Source organism: Procambarus clarkii, chromosome 13 (genome assembly GCF_040958095.1).
Source record: "Procambarus clarkii isolate CNS0578487 chromosome 13, FALCON_Pclarkii_2.0, whole genome shotgun sequence".
NCBI lineage: Eukaryota > Metazoa > Arthropoda > Malacostraca > Decapoda > Cambaridae > Procambarus > Procambarus clarkii.
In genome coordinates this window covers 44811556-44838265 of record NC_091162.1, presented here as the reverse complement: position 1 = coordinate 44838265, position 26710 = coordinate 44811556, and the positions used below count along the sequence as shown (strand labels likewise).

The 26710-nt window shown below is 45.7% G+C and overlaps 1 protein-coding gene across 1 annotated transcript in view; it reads right to left on the bottom strand.

The window, feature by feature from the left end:
- LOC123757333 (beta-alanyl-bioamine nonribosomal peptide synthetase ebony-like) overlaps nucleotides 1-26710 on the bottom strand; it is a 128937-nt gene that overhangs the window by 72696 nt on the left and 29531 nt on the right. Inside the window, exons 4-5 of the mRNA XM_069324126.1 lie at nucleotides 2668-2853; nucleotides 1361-1549 (exon numbers count right to left, since the gene is read on the bottom strand). Of these exons, the coding sequence (XP_069180227.1) occupies nucleotides 1361-1549; nucleotides 2668-2853 (375 nt within the window). The remainder of the gene's footprint in view (nucleotides 1-1360; nucleotides 1550-2667; nucleotides 2854-26710) is intronic.

The window sequence follows — 26710 nt, the reverse complement described above, 5'->3', positions numbered from 1 at the left end:
CCGTTCGATGAGCAGTAGCAGGAGTGACGTCATGAAAACGTCACGACCACGTCATAGCTATTATTTGCCGTCGCGCCGGTTGACCCCAGAGGTCAGACGGTCTGGCGTCTACCCTGTCTCTCACGCGGGCACCAGCCGTGTACTCACTGACCCTTTGGTGGCAAGTATGCTTAACTCCCTGTACTTCCTTCCTGGACATACGGCGGCCTCCGTATTATGAAAGTGTTCCTGGTTAAGTGGGCATTCTGGAGATACCCAACATGCCAGGTCACTATCCAGGGTTAACAGAAATAGGACCTTGTGTACAAGATTGGTGCACTGAGCACAGCAATGAGCCATTCAAGTCAGCTGTGGGAGAATCTTGAGAGACACTCTCTCACAAGGACCCTAGATTTGCAGAGCATTTCTACTTTGCTTAATTTGCACTTTTTGTAATGCAGTACAGTATTAAAAAGATATTTGTTTCTCGTATGGTGCCCATGGGGTTCTGTCTGTTAGAGCCCTCTAAGAAGCACTTAAGGTAGTGATGAGCATTGTTGCAGTTCAAAACTTAATAAATATATATTACACTTTAGATGATGTGCAACGACTTAAAATTAACCTTATTGAAAGATTGCCGAGAGCTGTCTGGGATTGGAGTTCATTATTGATCTAATTGCCGATTGATATTGAGTAATTAGGACGTCAAAGGTGATTTTGGGTTGTAGAACCCCAGGCCCAGCTACCCTAAGTTATAGGTAGATGAGATATGTACCTCATCTACCCATAAGGATTTGGGTAGATGAGCGAATCATCTAGATGAGTGTTATTGGGGCAGGGCAAGGTACATAATATCTTATTTTAGAGAAAAGAATGCTTATGGTCTTAAAAACTTTTGTTATATTTCATATGTGGCAATGGGATTTCAGCTTGATATCATTTTGAACTCCAACGAATTTTCCATCTTCTCTATTCTTAATTTGGGTATTGTTAATTTGATTGGTGGACCTATGACTAGGTCCACCATATGGTCAACAATATGAAGAACATTTTACCAATGTTAACGGTGAGTTTGTTAACAGCCACAGATGGACTTTCTTTAGTTCAGCATTCACTATCATTTAGAGTAAGTGGGTTAATAAATCTAATATATGAGGAGATTAATGATCAAGTAAGTAAGTAATTATCAAAAGAAGGCACCAAGCCAGGAAGGCTATGTAGACCAATGATCAAATGCATCTTAACTTCTGCCAGAATAAAATTACATACTCCGCTGATTCTCTAGATGTTATGATGATTCGATGGCTACCAGAAATAAACCTCACAGGCTTTCATAATGATGAAAAATAAACATGTCTAATACAGTTAAAATAGGCCTTACCTCTTCTTTTTGGTAAGGAAAGGTCTGCCACTGCCAAGCCAGACGATTGAGCAGTGCTCTGTGAGATAATCTGACCCCCTTGGGAATACCACTAGAGCCTGAAGTGTAAAATATTGCTGCAATAGAGGACCCAGTGAGAGCCACACCAACCTCTTGAGCTGTCAGGTCATCACCTCTTTCCAAGTCGATCTATGATGGAAAAGTTATTTCTTCAAACATTTTTGCAATAATATAAATAATAATAATTTATTAATACACTATACATAATAACATATTATAGTGGTTCCTCTGTAAGAACAGAGGTTGCACATTAAATAAAACCACTAATACACAAAATGTTTAGGCCATAATTATTAAATAATTGTTAAATAATTTATAGAGTCACAGGGAAAACACACAATACTAAATAAGAAGTAACCTCTTAATTATTATAATTTACTAAAACGGCTGCAGTTGATGAATTCAAGCGACCCCCAGGTATTAACCACCTGGTTGACCAGACGACCAACCGGGCCGCGAAGCCGTTAATCCTCGGAAGCTACACAAGGTAGAGGAAGCTAAACATACAAGCTAAGGTAGCCAGTCACTTACAAATACAGCGTCTAAATCTTTATTTGCATGTAACTAACAGTATATGTTCAAACTCTCTATGGAAATTGGAGTAGGCCTACTGTATACTATACACTCACGATCTTATTGTTTAAAATGTGTTTTTCAGTGCAATGCATATAGGCATAACAGGAGTAACATTCTTAGTTCTTTTTTAGTACAGTACCTACTATATTGCATTGATTTTCACCTTATGTAACAATGTTAAAATTTTGGATCTGTAATACAGGGAAATTTTCCTTTCCCACTCAGCACTATCATTTGCTTGAAGTTGCAATACTGTTTTGCATATCTAATTTCATTTACACTTTACTGACGGAACAATCTATTTGATATAGAAATTGGCAAATTTATTTTAGCTCATTATTTTATGTGATTGGGTTTATAGTACAGTACACAAAAAATTATCAAAGGTTCCAACTGATCTTATTTTTTACTTTTCATCACTATTAATTTCTTACCATTAATGACTAATGGTAGCTAACTACTATTTCTACAATACTGTATCTATGAATACTATAGCTGTACTTATGGTTGTAGATATATTTATTTATTTATATATATACAAGAAGGTACATTGGGTTCATGAGAGTACAGAGACTTGAAGTTTACATTCTTGTAAAGCCACTAGCACGCATAGCGTTTCGGGCAGATCTTTAATCTAACATAATTTAATTTAACAGAATTAATGGCATTACCTCTGCCTGTAGGTCCTCAAGGTGAAGAATTGGCACATTGTTCTTCAGCTGTGGGCTGGTGTGGTCAGTGTGGATGGCTGGAGGGTGACCATGGGCAAGCAGTAGAGCAGGCTTCGAGTCCTTCAGTATATGGGTCACACGGGCCTCGGGAAACATCACTTCGAGAGGCAGATATGCTGCTCCTGCCTTGTCATAGGTTAAATTTTAAGCAGATTAGATATCTTATTAATTTGGTTACTGCATTATTTTTTATTTGTATTAATGAGGTACAATTTGAGCGCATAGTAATTATAAGATACTGCTCGGGTAATGAAGGGCACATTTTCAATACCCACTATTAATGTGTACTTCACTATATTCATCACTTCACTATACTTCATCAGTTTATTCATTATATTCATCACTGTATCCATCTTCAGGTATGTTTATTGAGACAATAAGGATACAGTACATCTCAAAATGATTGAGTAGCTTAGGATATTTCTACCTTCCAATAACCATCATAACTTCACACACACATCCTTCAACACTGTAATCATCTACACTATACAAGACCATCCTCAACACTGTAATCATCTACACTATACATGACCATCCTCAACACTGTAATCATCTACACTATAAATGACCATCCTCAACACTGTAATCATCTGCACTATACATGACCATCCTCAACACTGTAATCATCTACACTATACATGACCATCCTCAACACTGTAATCATCTGCACTATACAAGACCATCCTCAACACTGTAATCATCTACACTATACATGACCATCCTCAACACTGTAATCATCTGCACTATACATGACCATCCTCAACACTGTATCCATCTTCATACTGTTTTCATTATTATAATCATCTTCACTACCCACATACCCCCTCTACAGCCAGCGTCACTATTTAGCTCTTCTTTACCACCTTCCCTTTCCTTCACCCCCTTCCTTACCCTTCACCACCTTCCTTACCCTTCACCCCCTTCCTTACCCTTCACACCCTTCCTTACCCTTCACCACCTTCCTTACCCTTCACCCCCCTTCCTTACCCTTCACCCCCTTCCTTACCCTTCACCCCCTTCCTTACCCTTCACCCCCTTCCTTACCCTTCACCCCCTTCCTTACCCTTCACCACCTTCCTTACCCTTCACCCCCCTTCCTTACCCTTCACCCCCTTCCTTACCCTTCACCCCCTTCCTTACCCTTCACCACCTTCCTTACCCTTCACCCCCCTTCCTTACCCTTCACCCCCTTCCTTACCCTTCACCCCCTTCCTTACCCTTCACCCCCTTCCTTACCCTTCACCCCCTTCCTTACCCTTCACCACCTTCCTTACCCTTCACCCCCTTTCCTTACCCTTCACCCCCTTCCTTACCCTTCACCCCCTTCCTTACCCTTCACCCCCTTCCTTACCCTTCACCACCTTCCTTACCCTTCACCCCCCTTCCTTACCCTTCACCCCCTTCCTTACCCTTCACCACCTTCCTTACCCTTCATCCCCCTTCCTTACCCTTCACCCCCTTCCTTACCCTTCACCCCCTTCCTTACCCTTCACCCCCTTCCTTACCCTTCACTACCTTCCTTACCCTTGACCCCCTTCCTTACCCTTCACCCCCTTCCTTACCCTTCACCCCCTTCCTTACCCCTTACCACCTTCCTTACCCTTCACCACCTTCCTTACCCTTCACCCCCTTCCTTACCCTTCACCCCCTTCCTTACCCTTCACCCCCTTCCTTACCCTTCACCACCTTCCTTACCCTTCACCCCCTTCCTTACCCTTCACCCCCTTCCTTACGCTTCACCCCCTTCCTTACCCTTCACCACCTTCCTTACCCTTCACTACCTTCCTTACCCTTCACCATATACCTTTACCCTTCACCACAACCTTTACTCTTCACCAATTTCCCTTCATCACTGCAATCATCTTCACAACACACACACAACAAACGTAGTTTTTTGTCACAGGAGTGTATACAAACGCAGTGATTAAGTGTATAATGATCTCCTACCGCGGTAGAGCAATTAAGAAAGCAAAAATAAGGTCGAGTGGCAAGATCAATGTGTACCGTTGGGTCAACCTAGCCAGGACCTACGATTTGCTTGCTGAGTATTGTGTTGTGAAGAGGATTGTAGCATTGTAGTGATTGACCCCCCAAAGTGTGTGCACCGTTTAGGATCGTATACAAAGTTGCACATAGTGGCTGACGACCAGTGAGGAAGATAGGAACGAATTGTATACTAGGAGCACGTGGAGACAACCAGGAGCACGTGGAGACAACCAGGAGCACGTGGAGACAACCAGGAGCACGTGGAGACAACATTGATACCAAGGCAGAGGAGAGGACAGGCGACCAACCCCGTCATAAGTACATCTCCTCAAACTCACCTAGGCGTGCTTGCTCTGGGTGAGCTGACGGTAGGTACCCCTCTCTAGGTCATCAATAAGGTGTACAGAGTGACTTAAAATAAATAAGTTAAAATCAGGGAAGAGTCATCAAGTTTTTTTGGATCCCCTCCCATGTTGGAATATGTGGGAATGAACGAGCAGATGTGCTGGCTGCTGAAGGCACTGCAGGAGATCATATTGAATACTTCATACCCAAGACTCTACTACAAATTAGAGGTATTGTCAGGCAAAATCACCGTGACAAGGTAACTGAGGAAAGGTGGATAGAAGCACAAACCATTGAATCTGTACGATGGTACAACATGGATGCCGCTGGCAATCCCAATCATTATGGCCGAAGATGAGGAGGACGAGGGAGAGAATCAGTAATAGCGAGAATCCGTCTTGGATACAAATATCCATGGAGATATGGAATGGAAACAACATTTGATCAACGAAGTTGCAGAATCTGTGGTGAGAGTGATGGACACCGCCTTGACCACTATCTACGTGAATGTGAACACCTGAGACATCAGAAGTATGTGTAGAATAATACACCACACATTGTTTGAGTTAGGAAAACACTTTTTGTCAAATATTGATACTGTTCTTAAAAAATTTCCCTATTTTGCACCCGCAAGATAACGTAAACTTTTACGGGTTGACAGATGTTAATCTTCTTGTTTGAGGAGCTGTTCACCTGAGACAGTTAAGCAAGTCCCAGCTGTGTCTGGGTACAAGTGACAGGATGAACCACCCAGAGGGTTTTCTTCCTATTGGGGAGAGTTGTACATGCTGCTATGGCGGTATGTCCACTCACAAGTTGAATGGCGTTGCCCAATAAACTCTCCCCTCGGGGCAAAATTTAAATTTAATTTAAGTAGGGCTAAATATCTCACATATACAACTCCTTGTGGCTCACTCTGGTTCAGGGTTTGACATTGACATGCTACCCCTGGTGACCGCTCACCCATCCCCCCAACTTCCCACGCCTCACACTGTCCCAAGACACCCCCTTCCCCTTCCCCTATACACAAACACCCCCCCCCCGCACTCACAAACACACACACACACACACACACACACACACACACACACACATACACACACACACACACACACACACATACACACACACACACACACACACACACACACACACACATGCACACACGCACACACACGCACACACACTCGGTCCTATCTTGTTTCTGATATATGTAAATGATCTCCCGGAGGGTATCGATTCATTTCTCTCAATGTTTGCGGACGATGCTAAAATTATGAGAAGGATTAAAACAGAAGAGGACTGTTTGAGGCTTCAAGAAGACCTAGACAAGCTGAAGGAATGGTCGAACAAATGGTTGTTAGAGTTTAACCCAACCAAATGTAATGTAATGAAGATAGGTGTAGGGAGCAGGAGGCCAGATACAAGGTATCATCTGGGAGAGGAAATTCTTCAGGAGTCAGAGAAGGAAAAAGACTTGGGGGTTGATATCACGCCAGACCTGTCTCCTGCAGCACATATCAAGCGGATAACATCAGCGGCATATGCCAGGCTGGCCAACATACGAACGGCATTCAGAAACTTGTGTAAAGAATCATTCAGAACTTTGTATACCACATATGTCAGGCCAATCCTGGAGTATGCAGCCCCAGCATGGAGTCCATATCTAGTCAAGGATAAGACTAAACTGGAAAAGGTTCAAAGGTTTGCCACCAGACTAGTACCCAAGCTGAGAGGTATGAGCTACGAGGAGAGACTACGGGAATTAAACCTCACTTCGCTGGAAGACAGAAGAGTTAGGGGGGACATGATCACCACATTCAAGATTCTGAAGGGGATTGATAGGGTAGATAAAGACAGTCTATTTAACACAAGGGGAACACGCACAAGGGGACACAGGTGGAAACTGAGTGCCCAAATGAGCCACAGAGATATTAGAAAGAACTTTTTTAGTGTCAGAGTGGTTGACAAATGGAATGCATTAGGGGGTGATGTGGTGGAGGCTGACTCCATACACAGTTTCAAGTGTAGATATGACAGAGCCCGATAGGCTCAGGAATCTGTACACCTGTTGATTGACGGTTGAGAGGCGGGACCAAAGAGCCAGAGCTCAACCCCCGCAAACACAACTAGGTGAGTACAACTAGGTGAGTACACACACACACACACACACACACACACACACACACACACACACACACACACACGGCTACGGTGGTAGCCATGAGCCGGTAGGGGACACACACACACGATTAGTGAGGTCCGCGGAAATTCGTCAATTTCTCGTGACAATAAAGGAGTATATCACTAGCGATAGTGCGAAGAAACCAAAGTGGAGCTAGTGGCATCACCAGTGCATATAAGTGTGGAGGACTGCGTGGAGCAACCTGACTCTACGGCCAGGTGGGACGACCCGCCGTGGAACTGCCTAATTGTGTTTGTTGGCTGGTGTCTGTGATCAGTGGTACAGTAAATTAGTGAACTGTCACACAACGATACAGTGACTGACTCCAGAGCTTTGTGTAGACAGAGAAGAACCGACCTCATCAATCTACTAGCACTTAGTGAATCACTTATTGGGAGACCACGACGGATAACCATCGTCATCATACATCGTCCTTACTCATCTAGTTGTGTGAGCGGAAAAGCAGACTGGTATGTACCCCCTCTATGGTCAATTAATCAGGTGTACAGATTGAGGTAAAATATTATCAAATTCTTGTTCAGGATATCATATATATTTAAAAATCTCAAAGTGGCTCATTTTGGCGTGTGCCACTTAAGGGAACTCGTGGCACACGCACGCACGCCCGCCCACGTACGTATGCACGCACACAAGCGTGCACATGCTAAAACACACACACACACACACACAGACACACATACTCAAGGCGGTGTCCAGAAGAGTAAGGGTAGACATGATCACAACCTACAAAATACTCAGAGGAATCGACCGGGTAAACAAGGATAAACTATTCAACACTGGTGGGACGCGAACAAGGGGACACAGGTGGAAACTGAGTACCCACATGAACTACAGAGACGATAGAAGGAACTTTTTCAGTGTCAGAGTAGTTAACGGATGGAATGCACTAGACAGTGATGTGGTGGAGGCTGACTCCATACACAGTTTTAAATGTAGATATGATAGAGCCCAGTAGGCTCAGGAATCTGTACACCAGTTGATTGACAGTTGAGAGGCGGGACCAAAGAGCCAAAGCTCAGCCCCCACAAGCACAAATAGGTGAGTACAAATAGGTGAGTACACACACACACACACACACACACACACACACACACACACACACACACACACACACACACACACACACACACACACACACACACAAACATTTAGTCAGGGGAAAAAGTATTAACACCTGGGAACAGGGGATAGGACATTACTATACCCCACCCCCCCTCGTATAACCCCACCTGACCTGATCTGACTTGGTCGCTATCCCCCCTCCCCCCACCCCCAGTCCCGTGAATCCCCCATACACACACTCTTCCCCTCCCCACTCTCTCCCCCTCTCTCCCTCTCCCACTCCCTCTCTCCCACTCTCTCTCTCCCTCTCTCTATCTCTCTCCCACTCTCTCTCTCCCACTCTCTATCTCTCTCCCACTCTCTCTCTCTCCCACTCTCTATCTCTCTCCCGCTCTCTCCTCCCTTGCTGTCCCAACCCTCCCTCCCTCTCTCTCTCTCTCTCTCTCTCTCTCTCTCTCTCTCTCTCTCTCTCTCTCTCTCTCTCTCTCTCTCTCTCTCTCTCTCTCTCTCTCTCTCTCTCCCTCTCTTTCCTTCCCCCCCTCTGTGCCCACTCACACACACACCTCCCCCCTCTCTCCCTCACCCCGTCTCTCCCTCACCCGCTCTCTCCCTCTCCATCTCTCTCCCTCTCCTCTCTCTCCCTCTCTTCTCCCTCTCTCTCTCTCTCCCTCCCTCCTCTCTCTCCATCTCCTCCCCCCCTCCCCTTCTACTTTCTTCTCACTTCAGTGGAAGGGACGGATCGCCCCCACCCACCCATTTATCTCTCCCATTATCACTCCCTTTCTCTCTCTCTCTTTCTCTCTCTCTCTTTCTCTCTCTCTCTCTCTCTCCCTCCCCCATCCCGCTCTGCCCTCCTGACAAATCCTATCACAGCACAACTATAGGAACTGGGGCAAGCATGACAGCCAGAGGTACCAGGGGAACAGGGAAGAGTCAAGGCGATGAAATGAATGAAATGTTCGCCCAGTTTCTGGAGGACATGAAGAGTGAGATGCAAGAAATGATGCAGGAAATGAAGAATGAAATAAGCAATCTGAAAAGAGAGCTGACAGCAGCAAAGGAGGAGATTAGAGCCCTCAAAGAGAATGGTATCGAGGCTGAGACTCAGAAAATCATCCAGGGAGAAGGTAGTAATAGTTTTTTGGATGAGAATGCCACAATAAAAGCAACATTTCCAGAAATACTAAAAAAAAATAACTGAAGTAATGACTGCAGTGATGGAGGTGGCCATGAAAGCAGCCACCTCACAGGAGGCGGCACGCTCCACTAGCCAACTGCTGGGAAGGAACAGATCAGTGGTTGCTGTGGGTATTAAAGAGCAGGAAGGCTCTAATATAACAGAGTGAAATGACAAGGACAAAGCAGCAGTGAATGAAGTACTAAAGGCACTAGACATGGAAGGGGCTGAGCATAGCATTGAGAAGGTTTTCAGGGTAGGTTGGTACAACAAAGACAGAGACCGAGTGATAAAGATAGTGTTTGCAAACGAGAGCACAAAGGAGAAAATTCTATCAAGGAAGAACTCCCTGAAAAACGTGGGAAAATTAAAAAATGTATTCCTCCAGAGAGACATGACACGGGAGGAGAGAGCCTTAGTGGCAGAAGCAAGGAAGAGGCGCAGGGCGAGAGGGGAAAACCAGGAAGTCACAGCTCCCAACACAACACCCCCAGAGGCGAGGGGGGAACCCACAACCAGCTACCCAGTAACACCAAAGGGGAGGACAACCCCGCCACCCTCCTCTGCATAGAAAACCGCCCTACCCCAAACCCTCCCTGCCCCCACTGAAATGTTCAGCCAAATCTCCCTCCTGCCACACCCAATCCCCACCCTTCTACCCCTCCCCTCCTCCCGCCGAGTCCTCCCTTCCTCCTTTCCTTCCTGTCCTCCCTCTCCTTTCACCCCATATCCTCCCTGTCCCTCCCCTTTCACTGGATCCCCCGCCCCTCATCCCAGTATCCTCTAAGACCCTGTTCTCCACCTCACAGGTCCTCACACCCATGGAACAGCTTCCCCTACCAGCAGAACACTCACCAGCCCCTCATCCCAGTATCCTCTAAGACCCTGTTATCCACCTCACAGGTCCTCACACCCATGGAACAGCTTCCCACACCAGCAGAACACTCACCAAGGAGGCGATTTGAGAAGGGACAGAAGAAAGTGAGCTTCAAGGCAATGTACACTAACATAGATGGGATTACAAATAAAACAAGTGAACTCGGAGAATGGGCACTAGAAGAAAACCCAGACATAATAGCACTCACAGAAACAAAGCTAACGAAAACCATAACAAGAGCAGTGTTTCCACAGGGCTACTATGTAGTGAGGAAAGAGAGATAAGGGAGAGGAGGAGGTGGTGTAGCTTTGCTATTAAGAGAAGGTTGGAGAATCGAAGAGATGGTAATTCAGAACTGTGAAGGTTTCAGTGACTACATATCAGGCACCATAGCAACTGGAGAACAGAAAATTATAGTAGTAGTCATATATAAGCCCCCACCGAATGACAGAAGACCCAGACAGAAATATGATAGAAACAACTTGGCCACCATCAATATAATAGAGAGAGCAGCTTCTGTGGCAAGCAGGAACGGATCCAGAATACTAATCATGGGAGACGTCAACCATGGAAAGATAGATTGGGGGAACAGAGACCCACATGGAGGCCCAGACACATGGATAGCTAAGCTGCTGGATGTGGCAACAAGAAACTTTCTAAGTCAACACGTCAAGGGACCGACAAGAACGAGAGGAGGGGATGAACCAGCCTTGCTTGATCTGATATTTACCCTAAATGAGTCGGATATAGGGGAAGTAAAGTTGGAAGCTCCCTTGGGAATGCGTGATCATAGTGTATTGAGCTTTGAGTACCTAGTTCAGCTAGGATTTATCACCCCCAAAAAAGAACTGGGAAAGAAAGGGCTGGCGTATCGAAAGGGAAACTATGAGGAGATGAATAAATTTCTATGGAATATACATTGGGACACAGAACTCAGAACCAAGTCCGTACAAGACATGATGGACTATGTCACCCAAAAATGTCAGGAGGCTCTAAGCAGGTTTGTCCCAGCCCGACAGGAAAAAACAGAGAAGCAAAGGAAGAATCCGTGGTTTAATAGGGAATGTATGAAAGCACAGGAGCTGAACAAAAGGGCATGGAGGAAGTTCCGTAATATCAGAACACCAGAAAGTAGAGAGAGAGAGAGATATCAGATAACCAGGAACGAGTATGTTAGTGTGAGAAGAGCAGTTGAGAAAGGTATGAAAATGATATAGCTAATAAAGCCAAGACCGAACCAAAGCTACTACACAGTCACATCAGGAGAAAGACAACAGTGAAGGAACAGGTGCTGAAACTTAGGGTGGGCGAGGACAGGTACACAGAGAATGACAAAGAGGTGTGTGAAGAGCTCAACAAAAGGTTCCAGGAGGTCTTTACAATAGAACAGGGAGAAGTCACGACAGTAGGAGGGGTGGCAGCAAACCAGGCGACCTTGGAAAGGTTCGAAATTACAAGAGATGAGGTCAAGAAGCACCTATTGGAGCTGGATGGGAGAAAAGCTGTTGGGCCGTATGGAATCTCACCATGGGTATTGAAAGAGTGTGCAGGAGCACTTTGCCTGCCACTCTCCATAGTGTATAGTAGGTCACTGGAAACGGGAGACCTACCAGAAATATGGAAGACTGCTAATGTAGTAACAATATACAAAAAGGGTGACCGACAAGAGGCACTGAACTACAGGCCAGTGTCTTTAACTTGTATACCATGCAAGGTGATGGAGAAGATGGTGAGAAAAAACCTAGTAACACATCTGGAGAGAAGAGACTTCGTGACAACCCATCAACATGGGTTCAGGGAGGGTAAATCTTGCCTTACAGGCTTGATAGAATTCTATGATCAGGTGACAAAGATTAAGCAAGAAAGAGAAGGATGGGCGGACGGCATTTTTTTGGACTGTCGGAAAGCCTTTGACACAGTACCTCATAAAAGGTTGATGCATAAGCTGGAGAAACAGGCAGGAGTAACTGATAGGGCGCTCCAGTGGATAAGGGAGTACCTAAGCAATAGGATGCAGAGAGTTACAGTGAGGGGTGAGACCTCAGAATGGCGTGAAGTCACCAGTGGAGTCCCACAGGGCTCTGTACTTGGACCTATCCTGTTTCTGATATACGTAAATTATCTCCCAGCAAGTATAGACTCATTCCTCTCAATGTTTGCTGACGACGCCAAAATTATGAGAAGGATTAAGACAGAGGAGGACAGTTTGAGGCTTCAAGAAGACCTGGAGAAGCTGCAGGAATGGTCGAACAAATGGCTGTTAGAGTTTAACCCAAGCAAATGTAAAGTAATGAAGATAGGGGTAGGAAGCCGGAGACCTGATACAAGGTATCATTTGGGAGATGCAATACTTCAAGAGTCAGAGAGAGAGAGAGAAAGACCTGGGGGTTGATATCACGCCAATCTGTCCCCTGAAGCTCATATCAAGAGGATAACATCAGCAGCATATGCCAGGTTGGCTAACATAAGAAAGGCCTTTAGAAACTTGTGTAAGGAATCTTTCAGAACATTATATACCACATATATCAGACCAATCCTGGAGTATGCGGCTCCAGCAGGAGTATATCTAGTCAAGCATAAGACTAAACTGGAAAAGGTTCAAAGGTTTGCCACCAGACTAGTACCCCGAGCTAAGAGGTATGAGCTACGAGGAGAGACTACGGGAATTAAACCTCACTTCGTTGGAAGACAGAAGAGTTAGGGGGGACATGATCACCACATTCAAGAACCTCAAGGGAATCGACAGGGTTGATAAAGACAGGCTGTTTAACACAAGGGGCACATGCACTAGGGGACACAGGTGCAAGCTGAGTGCCCAAATGAGCTACAGAGATATAAGAAAGAACTTTTTTAGTGTCAGAGTGGTTGACAAATGGAATGCATTAGGAAGCTATGTGGTGGAGGCTTACTCCATACACAGTTTTATGTGTAGATATGATAGAGGCCAATAGGCTCAGGAACCTGTACACCTGTTGATTGACGGTTGACAGGCGGGACCAAAGAGCCAGAGCTCAACCCCCGCCAGCACAACTAGGTGAGTACACACACACACACACACACACACACACACACACACACACACACACACACACACACACACACACACAGACTGGAAAAGGTGCAAAGACATGCTACGAAGTGGCTCCCAGAACTGAAGGGCAAGAGCTACGAGGAGAGGTTGGAAGCATTAAACATCCCAAAACTAGAAGACAGAAGAAAAAGAGGTGATATGATCACTACGTACAAAATAGTAACAGGAATTGATAAAATCGACAGGGAAGGATTCCTGAGACCTGGCACTTCAAGAACAAGAGGTCATAGATTTAAACTAGCTAAACACAGATGCCGAAGAAATATAAGAAAATTCACCTTCGCAAATAGAGTGGTAGACGGTTGGAACAAGTTAAGTGAGAAGGTGGTAGAGGCCAAGACCGTCAGTAGTTTCAAAGCGTTATATGACAAAGAGTGCTGGGAAGACGGGACACCACGAGCGTAGCTCTCATCCTGTAACTACACTTAGGTAATTACACACACACATTCTATTTTATACAGAATAGCAGAATAGGAGATGATGTACTTAATGAAGCGGACAGAGAGAAAGATCTAGGAGTTGATATCACACCAAACCTGTCTCCTGAAGCCCACATAAAAAGAATAGTGTCTGAGGCATATACGAGGCTGGCTAACATCAGAACAGCGTTCAGGAACCTGTGTAAGGAATAATTCAGAATCTTGTACACCACATATGTAAGACCAATCCTGGAGTATGCGGCCTCAGCATGGAGCCCGTATCTTCTCAAGCACAAGACGAGGCTGGAAAAAGTCCAAAGGTATGCCACTAGACTAGTCCCAGAACTAAGAGGCATGAGTTACGAGGAAAGGCTGCGGGAAATGCACCTTACGACACTGGAAGACAGAAGAGTAAGGGGAGAATTGATCACAACCTACAAAATCCTCAGAGGAATCAGCCGGGTAAACAAGGATAAACTACTCAACACTGGTGGGACGTGAACAAGGGGACACAGGTGGAAACTGAGTACCCACATGAGCCACAGAGACGTTAGAAGGAACTTTTTCAGTGTCAGAGTAGTTAACGGATGGAATGCATTAGGCAGTGATGTGGTGGAGGCTGACTCCATACACAGTTTCAAATGTAGATATGATAGAGCCCAGTAGGCTCAGGAATCTGTACACCAGTTGATTGACAGTTGAGAGGCGGGACCAAAGAGCCAAAGCTCAACCGCCGCAAGTACAAATAGGTGAGTACACACACACACACACACACACACACACACACACACACACACACACACACACACACACACACACACACACACACACACACACACACACACACACACACACACACACGCACACACACACACACACACACAATCCTGCAATGGATGCAATCTTTCAAGAGGGGTACCAGGTGATAAGAAAAGAAAGGACACTGAGACAGGGAGGGGGAGTGGCCTCGTTATAAAGGGAAAATGAATGTTTGATGAGCTGGAAAATCCGGGTAATAATGAAAGCACGATCTCCATACATGGAACTCTGACAGTGGATGGGAAGAAGATTGTAATCTTGATACTAAACAATCCCCCACCAAACAATAGAAGGCCCAGGCAGGAGTATGATGACAGCAACAAGACATGTATAGATGAACTGCAGAGGGCAGCAACAATAGTGTAGAGAATGAGAGCGAAGCTGCTGGTCATGGGGGACTTAAATCACGGAGAGATAGATTGGGAAAAGAGGAATCCCCATGGCGGGGAGGAGACCTGGGGAGCAAATCTGGTAGACGTTATTGACAGGAATTTCCTAACACAGCATGTGAAGGAAGACACTAGGGAAAGAGGAGGGGATACGCCCAGGCTATTAGACCTCATTTTCACCCAGAATGTAGAAGACATCGAGCATTTGGAACATGAAATACCAATAGGAGCCAATGACCATTGTGTCCTAGTTTTTGACTACATGATGGAACTTAAAACTGTGACCAAAGAACAAGAGGTCCGGGAAAGGAGACTTGATTACAGAAAAGGGGATTACAGAAGGATAAGGGACTACCTGGGAGAAGTGCAGTGGGAGGAAGAGATTAGAGGAAAAACAGTGCAAGGTATGATGAACCAATTCATATGGAAATGCAAGGAGGCTGAAGAGAGATTTATTCCAACAGTAAAGGAAAAAAAGCAGGAGGGAATATAATAACCCATGGTTTAATAGACAGTGTCAGGAAGCAAAAGTGAGAAGCAGGAGGGAGTGGAGACAGTACAGAGGACAACAGGATTAGATGTAACAGAGCTAGGAACGATTACATTAACATAAGACGAGTGTCGGAAAGAAATTATGAGAATGATATTGCAATCAAAGTGAAAAAGCAACCTAAATTACTACATAGCCATATAAGAAGGAAAATGTCGGTAAATGATCAAGTGACAAGATTGAGGAAAACAGAAGGGGCATACAGAGAAAGTGACAAGGAAATCTGCGAGGTACTGAATGCAAGTTTCCATGGAGTGTTCACAACCGAGCCTGAGTGGCTCCCATTGTTAGAAGAGATTACCCTAGATGAAAGACTATCAGATATAAAGGTGACAGCAGAGGAGGTAATGAAACAGTTGACAACACTTGATGCAACTAAAGCGGTTGGACCAGACAAAGTATCACCGTGGATACTAAAAGAGGAAGCGCAGGCTCTCAGCGTGCCTCTGGCAATGATCTCTAATGAGTCACATATGTAAGGAGAATTGCCCAGTTGCTGGAAGGAGGCAAATGTCGTTCCGATTTTCATGAAAGGTGATAGGGAGGAGGCACTTAACTACAGACCTGTATCACTGACAAGCATTCCCTGCAAAATACTTTAAATAATATTAAGGCTAAGACTTGTTGAGCACCTGGAGAGCATTGGGTTTGTACGTAAGCACCAACATGAGTTCTGGACAGGGAAATCATGCCTAACAAACCATTTAGAATTCTATGATAAGAAACAAGAATAAGGCAGGACAGAGAAGGCTGGGCAGACTGCATATTTCTTGACTGCCAAAAGGCTTTTGATACAGTACCGCACATAAGACTGCTATACAAACTTGAAAGGCAGGCAGGAGTAAGCGGAAAGGCCCTAGCATGGGTGAGGAACTACTTAACAGGAAGGAGCCAGAGGTTAATGGTAAAGGGCAAGAAGTCGGAATGGCTCAAGGATCGGAGCTGCGACCAATCCTCTTTCTAATTTACGTAAATGATATGTTTACAGGACTGGAATCCTACATGTCAATGTTTGCGGATGACGAAAAATTAATGAGTAGAGTTGTGACAGATGAGGATTGTAGGATCCTCCAAGAGGAATTAAACAGGTTGCAGAGATGGTCAGAGAAATGGCTACTGGAGTTCAACACGAGTAAATGTAAAGTTATGGAAATAGGATCAGGTGATAGGCGACCAAAGGGACAGTACACAATGAAGGGGAACTGCCTACCTGTAACGATTCGAGAAAGAGACCTGGAAATGGACGTAACACCGTATCTAGCTCCTGAGGCACATATAAATAGGATAATGACTGCAGCGTACTCTATACTGGCAAAAGTTAAAACATCATTAAGAAACCTAAGTAAGGAGGCATTTACGGCGCTTTACACTGCCTACGTGAGGCCAGTCTTAGAGTATGCCGCCTCATCATGAAGTCCCCATCTGAGGAAGCATACAAGGAAACTGGAAAAAGTTCAGAGGTTTGCAACGAGACTCGTCCCAGAGTTACGAGGGATGGGGTATGAGGAGTGCCTGAGGGAACTGTGCCTTACGACACTAGGCAGAACAAGGCAAAGGGGGACATGATAAGAACGTATAAAATACTCACGGGGATTGATAAAGTGGACATAGACGAAATGTTCACAAGGAATAGTAACAGAACGAGGGGACATGGTGGAAGCTGGAAACTCAGATGAGTCACAGGGATGTTAGGAAGTTTTCTTTTAGCGTGAGAGCAGTGGGAGAATGGAATGCACTTAAGGAACAGGTTGTGGAAGCAAATACTATTAATAATTTTAAAACTAGGTATGATAGGGAAATAGTTGACCAGACCACACACTAGAAGTTGAAGGGACGACGACGTTTCGGTCCGTCCTGGACCATTCTCAAGTCATTCGACTTGAGAATGGTCCAGGACGGACCGAAACGTCGTCGTCCCTTCAACTTCTAGTGTGTGGTCTAGTCAACATACTTCAGCCACGTTATTGTGACTCATCGCCTGCATAGGGAAATAGGACTCATTGCTGAAAACAACCAATGCTCGAAAGGCAAGATCCAAGATTCAATGCTCGATCCTGCAGACACAAATAGGTGAGTACAAATAGGTGACTACACACACACACACACACACATACACACACACACACACACACACACACACACACCGTTATGATCCCAGGTAGCCAAAAAACCGAGTCTCCCCTTTGAGAATTATTCTATCAATCCTGACCTGACTAGAAGGTCTAGGAAATATAGAGGTGATAACACAGATGTAAAATAGTTGGTCGGATTTAATAAACAATTTGAGATTATGGGCAGTGAATAAGAAAATAGATAAATGACTGGTTAGGAGATGTGAATAATTTGCTGGAGGCGTGAGGCTCGCTTCTGGAGGGCTTTGACACTCACTTGAGTGCCGGACATCGCAGGGTGAAGCCGTGCTTCGTTTGAGCTCCCGTCAGAAAGGAACCCCTAGTGATATATCTCCAAGAGAAGAGAAATGTGCAGACGTGCCAGCTGTGGAATCGAGCTGGGAACGTTGTGGTCTAAAGTCCTGGACGGCGAGGAGTGTTTATTAAGCCGCCCAGAGACATTATCGTGGGCCATGGGAGTGCTCTGACCAGAATCCGTCAGAGGGAGGAGCGCCCTCGACCAGACGATCTGTGGTAAGCACGATTTAAGCCAGTCTATAGCGATTACTTGTAGTTGGTCGTGTGCCCAGCGACAGTAGCAATGTTTATTGATAAGTTAGACATGTTTTGATAAGGCAGAAGGCCTAAGATAAGAGAGTGGAGAGGGAGGAACACCCTGGAGGACAGAGCGACGTACGTCTCCTCTGAGCGCTGGCAGGTGACTGAGAGAGCCCAGCTCCTGGCGGCGGAGGACCCTCCCAGAGTGAGTGAGGACCGCCGGGTGAGGTGGAGCATGGACCAGCCCAAAACGGGGGAGTCCACTCTCATAGTATGTAGAGAGCAGATGGATGTAGGAGGCAAACATATTGTGTGGTTATTTTTGTTTATGTGTTTAAGGGGAAACATTTTTATTGGAATGTCAATGGGTTGCAGGTTTGTCTTTAAGGGAAGAAGTTGCTGAGAACTTCGAAGCCAGCACAGAGTGAGTAGTTGATGAGACTCCAAGGTAGTGGAGGAGAGGACCTCGAGCTGTGAGGAGAAGCAGTGAAGAGAAGTGTCATGTGCTTCTGTAGAGGTGGTGAAGCACCTTAGTTGCTCGAGGAAACTTCATGGTGTAGCAGCCATGAGAGCTGTGGAGGACCCTAGTAGAAGTAGTAAAGCACCCTAGTTGTTCAAGGAAACTTCATGGTAGCAGCCTGGAGGAGCTGCAGAGGATCCTGGTAGTTAAACCCGGAAGAACCTGAAGAGATCAGGGTAGTGAACTTCCAGATGTGAAAGGGAAGTTCTAAATGATTACTTGCAGGGAGTTGATAGTGTTTGGTTGTCATTAGCATGCAAGATGCAGTGAACGGTGAGTGATTGTTTGCATTCTTGTGCCGAGGAGTGTTTATACTGAAGTATAGAGTTACAGACGTAGGCTGGATTACCTACAGTTGTATGTGTTCTAGGACTTATAGGGTGATCGATTGATCATTGTTGTGTATCAAGGAACATTTATACTGATATATATGTTATTGCATTCATACGTTGATTTTCCTTGTACATGTTTATAGATATATATATTCTCTTGCTGATAGTGCAACATTATGTTATAAGACTTGATCTATCTGAGGAGGTTGGTAATATTAGGTGGTGAATCAGGAGATAGGATACCACTTGATAAACTAATGATAGATTTCTGATGGTGTTGGAGTGCAACCTGACTGAAATAGTATAGAGTGTAGGATTCCTTATTATTAATATTATATGTGTGTATGTACTGTGTATTGTGTTTGGTCTAGTAAATGTATTCAAATTTGCTGGTGTTTGCCCTTGTCCTAGTGAGGCGCCTCAGGAAATCGTAAAGAAGGAGAGAGAGAGAAAAAGAACCAAGAACCACCGCTGTGGACAGGGTAGGACGGAAAACTAGTAAGTCAAAGGGGATTGAGGAGATCATATCACATAAGGAGAGAGTGGGGAGTCACAGCAGCTCGAGTGGGTGTGTGCACGTGACAACGAGGTTAAATGTTGGAGCCGCATCCTCTGACGTTGAGCCCCTCTCCAAGAGCCAGAAGTGCCCAGTGTGATCTCCTGGTAAAGTATAACACTCCACTGAGTTGTGGGTTGGGTTGTCCAGAAAGCAGGATCAACAACGACACAACACCACCAACCAACAATACTATAATAAATAGGGGGCCTGTCCAGGAGATGAACTGACACACCCACACCCTGTCCAAAAGTGGATTCATATACCCCCTTGTTGAAATAGATACACTGTGTGACCGCAGGTGTATATTCTCTCTCTTGGGAAGACTCACAGGACAAGATGGATAAGGTGCAAACATTTGTGGAGTCAGGCAAGCCTGAGGACTTGGAAGGTTCCACGAGGGATCAATTAAAATTAATAGCAGAAAAATGTGGCATTAGGTTGAAAGCATCTAAAGTAGCTGGGATGAAGGATAAGATCCTGAGGTAGTTAAGAGCCAAAAATGAAGTGGCAGAGCAAGGAGCCCAGAAAGGAACTGAAAGTGGAAAGAAGGACGATGGGCAGGATGAAGTGAGATCCCAGGGATCGAGTAGGAGCAGCAAGAGTAGCCGCAGTAGCAGGAGTAGCCGGAATAGGAGCTTGGAGAGATTCCAGTTAGAGCTTCAGATACAGCAACAACGAGAGGACAAGGAGAGACAGTTCCAGCTGGAAAAGATGAAATTGGAACTCCAGATAAGAAATGAAGCCGAGAAGGAAAAAGAGAAGACCAGCCTGGAAGTAGAAAAAGAGAAAACCAGACTGGAGGTAGAAAAAGAGAATGCCAGGCTAGAGGTGGAGAAAGAAAAAGAGAAAACCAGAATAAGGGAACTGGAGTTGGAACAGGAGAAAGAAAAATAAAAAGCCCAGGTCGAAAAAAGAAAAAGAGAGAACAAAACAAATGCAGATAGAAGCGAACAGAACCTTGGCTGAACAAAGGATTGAACATGGGTTGCCAGAGAGCACCACCCAGGTATCACACTCACCAGGTGTTAGGGTTAGGGAGAAGAACATTCCCTTGTTTGTTCCCGAAGAGGCAGAGAGCTTCTTCGAGCATTTTGAAAAGGTGGCCAGCATCAAGGAGTGGACACAGGAGGAATGGGCTAGCTGGTCCAGTTAAGATTGACCGGTGCAGCCAGGGAGGCATACACCCAATTGTCACTGGAAGAGTGCCAGGATTATGCCACAGTAAACAGCAGCATATTGCGCTCATTTCAGCTAACCCCAAAAGCTTATAGGAAGCGCTTCAGAGTGATGGTGAAGGTTGGAGCATGTACTTTTGCTGAGACAGCAAGGGATCTGGAAAGACGATTCCAGAAGTGGATTGAGGCTGCTGGAGTTGGATCTTACGCTGACCTGAAGCAACTGATGGTCATGGAGAAGTTCTTGGAGATGATGCATCCCGAAACAAAGTTCAAGATCCAAGAAGCAGGGATAAAGGAGGTGAAAGATGCCGCAGATAGGGCAGATATGATTACGGAAGCATATAAGAGCTTGAGGGAAAACAGAGTGAAGAATGAGGTGAGATGCAACAATGGCAGATCCAGTGGAGTCTGGGGAGGACGAAGTTTTGGGGGGCAGACAAGTAGACCAGCTAGTTTTAAGCCCCAGGAAGGAAAGTTGCCGAGCCTGCTTGCTGGAGGTAAGCAGGAAAATAAAAATGTGCGGAGGAGACAAGAGTCCAATGAAGCTCCACAGAGTACGAGTAGTACGTCTGGCCCGAGGAACTCCAATACGAGTGGGCAGAGTCAGAGCCACTCGGGGGCATATAAGAGAGATTTCCCCAAATGAGGTGCTACAAGTGCAACAGATCGGGTCACATGATGCGAGATTGTCGGCAGGGCAAGAGAGTTGTGACCCTGACCACTTGTGATCCCGGAAGAAGTACGTTGATGTACAACAAGACAAACCACAGAAGGTAGATTTGATGAACGAGCGGTATAGGCCGTTCATTAGTAAAGGTTGGGTCGGCATAGAGGGTCAACCCGAGGTGGAGGTTAGTATCCTCAGGGATACTGGAGCCAATCATAGTTTAATTCTGAGAGGCCTAATAAGAAATGATCGACTGTTAGCTGGCAGTAGGAGGATAAAGGTTCATGGGTTGTTGTCTAAGAGTGACATGCCCGTGTGTGCTGTCAAGTTGAAGTCAGATTATTTGTTGGCGGAGGTGATGTTGGGAGTGTGCCCCAACATAACTGTTCCAGGAGTCCAAGTGAACCTGGGGAACGACTTGTGTGGATCCAAGGTGTTGCCAGAGCTGATAGTAAAAGCTGTGCCGGAGGTGAACCAGAAGGACCACGATACAAGTGGAACACCGGACAAGGTAGATCTAGCCAGCATTCTCGAAGATGAAACAGAGGACAATCAAGTCACTGTATACCCGGCCTGTGTAGTGACAGAGTCGGAGGTAGCCGCCGAGGTCGACACTGAAGATGATATGGCAGTGTCGACTCCATCAAGGGAGGAGGTCAACATGGACATGTCTGGGCTGTTCGGTGAAGATCCGGCTCAGAAGAATAAGGATTCGAGGAGACAGGAAGTGAAGATGACCCTACCTGAAAGGTTCAGCGTGAACCGAGCGGACCTGATTAGGGCTCAGAAAGAGTTTATAGATCTAATTAGGGAGGCAAAAGGGGGAAACTCATGTCCGGAGTCCCCCGTGTATTACTACTTGGACGATGACATACTAATGAGGAAGAGGCGACCGGACAAAGCCGGCGCAGATAAGGTATGGTTGGAGAAGCACCAAGTGTTAGTGCCGAAGGAGTTTAGGGCGGCAGTGCTAGAACTAGCCCACTCCGTAGATATGGCAGGGCACTTAGGGGTGAAGAAGACCTTAAATAAGGTGCAGGAGCACTTCTACTGGCCGAACGTGTGGAAGGAGGTAAAGAAGTATTGTAGGACATGTTTGGCGTGCCAACGTTCAGGTAAGCCGGTTCCGGCTATACCGAAAGCACCTTTGAAGCCCATACCAGCATTTGGCGAGCCTTTTGAGAGAGTCTTGATAGACTGTGTAGGTCCGTTGTCAAGGACCAGAAAAGGCCATGAGTATTTACTGACCATAATGTGCACAGCCACCCGTTTCCCCGAAGCGATCCCCCTGAGAATAGTGACGTCGAGAGCCGTTCTGGATAGACTACAGAACTACATTGCGCGGGTAGGAATGCCCAAGGTTATCCAGACGGACCAGGGGAGTGTCTTCCAGTCGAAGTTGTTTAGGGAAACTGTGAAAGGATGGAGGGTAGAGCAAGTGCGCTCGTCACCGTATCACCCTCAGTCGCAGGGAGCATTGGAACGTTTCCATGGGACGCTAAAGAGCTTGTTGAGGATATACTGCGCTGAGGAAGGGAGTAAGTGGGACGAGGCATTACCATCTGTATTGTTCGCCATCAGGGATGCGGTAGTAGAATCACTTGGGTCCATTCCATTTCAACTGGTGTACGGACACTCCGTGAGGAGCCCAGTGGGTGCGCTGAAGGAGCAGCTCACTGTGGATATGCCTAAGGTGGATGTGGGACAATATGTGAAAACTTTTAGAGAGCGACTCTCTAGGGCCAGAGATTTGGCCAAGGAAAATTTGAGAACATCCCAGGCAGAGATGGTAAGATATCACGACAGGAAGGCGAAGTGCCGGAGATTTCAAGGAGATCAGGTGTTAGTCCTCCTGCCGGTGAAAGGAAGTATATACGAGTCGAGATTTTGTGGACCATATACCATCCAGAAGGCGTTAGGAGATGTGAATTATGTAATACACATGCCAGATCGTCCGAGGAAATCACAGGTTTGCCACGTGAACATGATAAAGAGGTACTATGACAGAGATAAGCCTCTAGGCGGTGAAAAACAGATGGAAACCCCTTTGCAGACGACTGTGCTTTGTGTGGGAGACGGCAAAGGAGTAGAAGAGGAGAACTGTAAGTTAGAGTGGGCCGATGGTTCGAAGATGTCGAATACGGAAAGCCTGGCCAAGGTAGGTGAGCGTCTGGGTCATTTGGAGGATGACCAACGCCGGGAACTAGTGGAGATCCTACGGAGGAATAAGTCGTTATTCACAGTCGTGCCCAGAAGACACCGCGGAACGGTGCACGAAGTAAACTTAGGGAGTGCTGACCCCATCAAGCAGCACCCTTACAGAGTTAACCCAGAGAAAGCAGCGGCGATGAGAGCAGAAGTAAAGTATCTGCTGGATAACGACTTGGCAGAGGTTAGCAACAGTGACTGGAGTTCGCCGTGCCTCCTCGTGAAGAAGAGTGATGGCACGTACCGGTTCTGCACCGATTACAGGAAAGTGAATGCAGTCACAGTCGCTGACTCGTTCCCGATACCACGCATTGATGAGTGCATAGATCGGATTAGGAGTGCACGGTATGTCTCGAAAATAGACCTGCTGAAGGGATACTACCAGATTCCCCTGTCCGAGGAGGCCAAGAGGATCTAAGTGTTTGTGACATCCGACGGCTTGTACCAATATAAAGTGGTGCCGTTTGGAATGAAGAATAGTGGTAGTTGTTTCCAACGAGTAATGAATCAGGTATTACAAGGCACGACCAGATGTGCAGTGTACATCGATGATATTGTAGTGTTCGCTGATTCCTGGAAGGATCACGTGGATCGACTTTTAGATTTGCTTGATCGACTGGAGAAGGCCAACATGACGATCAACTTAGCAAAAAGCCAGTTCGGGAGAGCCCGCCTGGAGTACCTTGGGTATATAGTAGGGCAAGGCGAGGTTGCTCCTGTAAGAACAAAGGTGGAGGCCATTGACAACTTCCCGGTGCCCAGGAGTAAGAAAGAATTGTTGAGAAACCTCGGTATGATTGGATATTACCAGAAGTTCTGTGAAAATTTCTCCACCGTAGCCGCTCCTATTATTATTCCTTATTATTATTATTATATGTGTGTATGTACTGTGTATTGTGTTTGGTCTAGTAAATGTATTCAAATTTGCTGGTGTTTGCCCTTGTCCTAGTGAGGCTTCCCAGGAAATAGTAAAGAAGGAGAGAGAGAGAGAGAGAGAAAGAACCAAGAACCACCGCTGTGGACAGGGTAGGACGGAAAACTAATAAGTCAAAGGGGATTGAGGAGATCATATCACATAAGGAGAGAGTGGGAAGTCACAGCGGCTCGAGTGGGTGTGTGCACGTAACAACGAGGCTAAGTGTTGGAGCCGCATCCCCTAAACGTGTGACGTTGAGCCCCTCTCCAAGAGCTAGAAGTGCCCAATGTGATCTGGTAAAGTATAAGCACTCCACCAAGTTGTGGGTTGGGTTGTCCAGAAAGAAGGATCAACAACGACACAGCACCACCAACCATTAATACTATAATAACACACACACACACACAAACACATACACATGCACTTGAACCCCCACCCACTCCCCAAAATCCTCTGAGACCCTGCAAACCACTTCATAGATCTTTTCACCCAGGGAACAGCTTTTCCCACCAGCAGAACGCTCGCCTAGAAGGGGACAAGAAAATGAACAGAAGAAAGTGAGCTTCAAGGCAATGTACACCAACATAGATGGGAATACAAATAAAACAAGTGAACTCGGAGAATGGGCACTAGAAGAAAACCCAGACATAATAGCACTCACAGAAACAAAGCTAACGAAAACAACAAATGCAGGGTTTTCACAGGACTACTTTGTAGTGAGATAAGCGAGAGACGGGAGAGGAGGAGGTGGTGTAGCTTGGCTGATATGAAAAGGTTGGAGTTTTGAAGAGATGGTAAATCAGAACTGTGAAGGTTTCAGTGACTACATATCAGGCACCATAGCAACTGGAGGACAGAAAATTATAGTAGTAGTCATATATAACTCCCTACCGAACGACAGAAGACCCAGACTGGAATATGATAGAAACAACATGGCCACCATCAATATAATAGAGAGAGCAGCATCTGTGGCTAGCAGGAACGGATCCAGAGTACTAATCATTGAAGATTTCAACCATGGGAAGATAGACTGGGGGAACAGAGACCCACATGGAGAGCTAAGCTGCTGGACATGGCAACAAGAAACTTTCTAAGTCAACACGTCAAGGGACCAACAAGAATGAGAGGAGAGGATGAACCAGCTTTGCTTGATCTGATATTTACCCTAAATGAGTCGGATATAAGGGAAGTTAAGTTGGAAGCCCCCTTGGGAATGAGTGATCATAGTGTATTGAGCTTTGAGTACCTGTTTGAGCTAGGAATTATCTCCCCCCAAAAAAACTGGGAAACAAAGGGCTGGTGTATCGAAAGGGAAACTATGAGGAGATGAATAAATTCCTAAGGAATATACAATGGGACACAGAACTAAGTACCAAGTCCGTGCAAGATATGATGGACTATGTCATCCAAAAGTGTCAGGTGGCTGTAAGCTGGTTTATCCCGGCCCGACAGAAAAAATACGAAAAGCAAAAGAAGAACCCGTTGTTTAATAGGGAATGTATGAAAGCAAAGGAGCTGAATAAAAGGGAATGGAGGAACTTCCGTAATAACCGAACTGAGAGGTATGAGCTACGAGGAGAGACTACGGGAACTAAACCTCATTTCGTTGGAAGACAGAAGAGTTAGGGGGGACATGATCACCACATTCAAGATTATCAAGGGAATCGATAAGGTAGACAAAGACAGGCTATTTAACACAAGGGGCACACGCACTAGGGGACACAGGTGGAAACTGAATGCCCAAATGAGCCACAGAGATATTAGAAAGAACTTTTTTAGTGTCAGAGTGGTTGACAAATGGAATGCATTAGGAAGTGATGTGGTGGAGGCTAACTCCATACACAGTTTCAAGTGTAGATATGATAGAGCCCAATAGGCTCAGGAACCTGTACACCTGTTGATTGACGATTGAGAGGCGGGACCAAAGAGCCAGAGCTCAACCCCTGCAAGCACAATTAGGTGAGTACACAAACACACACAATACAGCCATACCCACACACACACACACACACA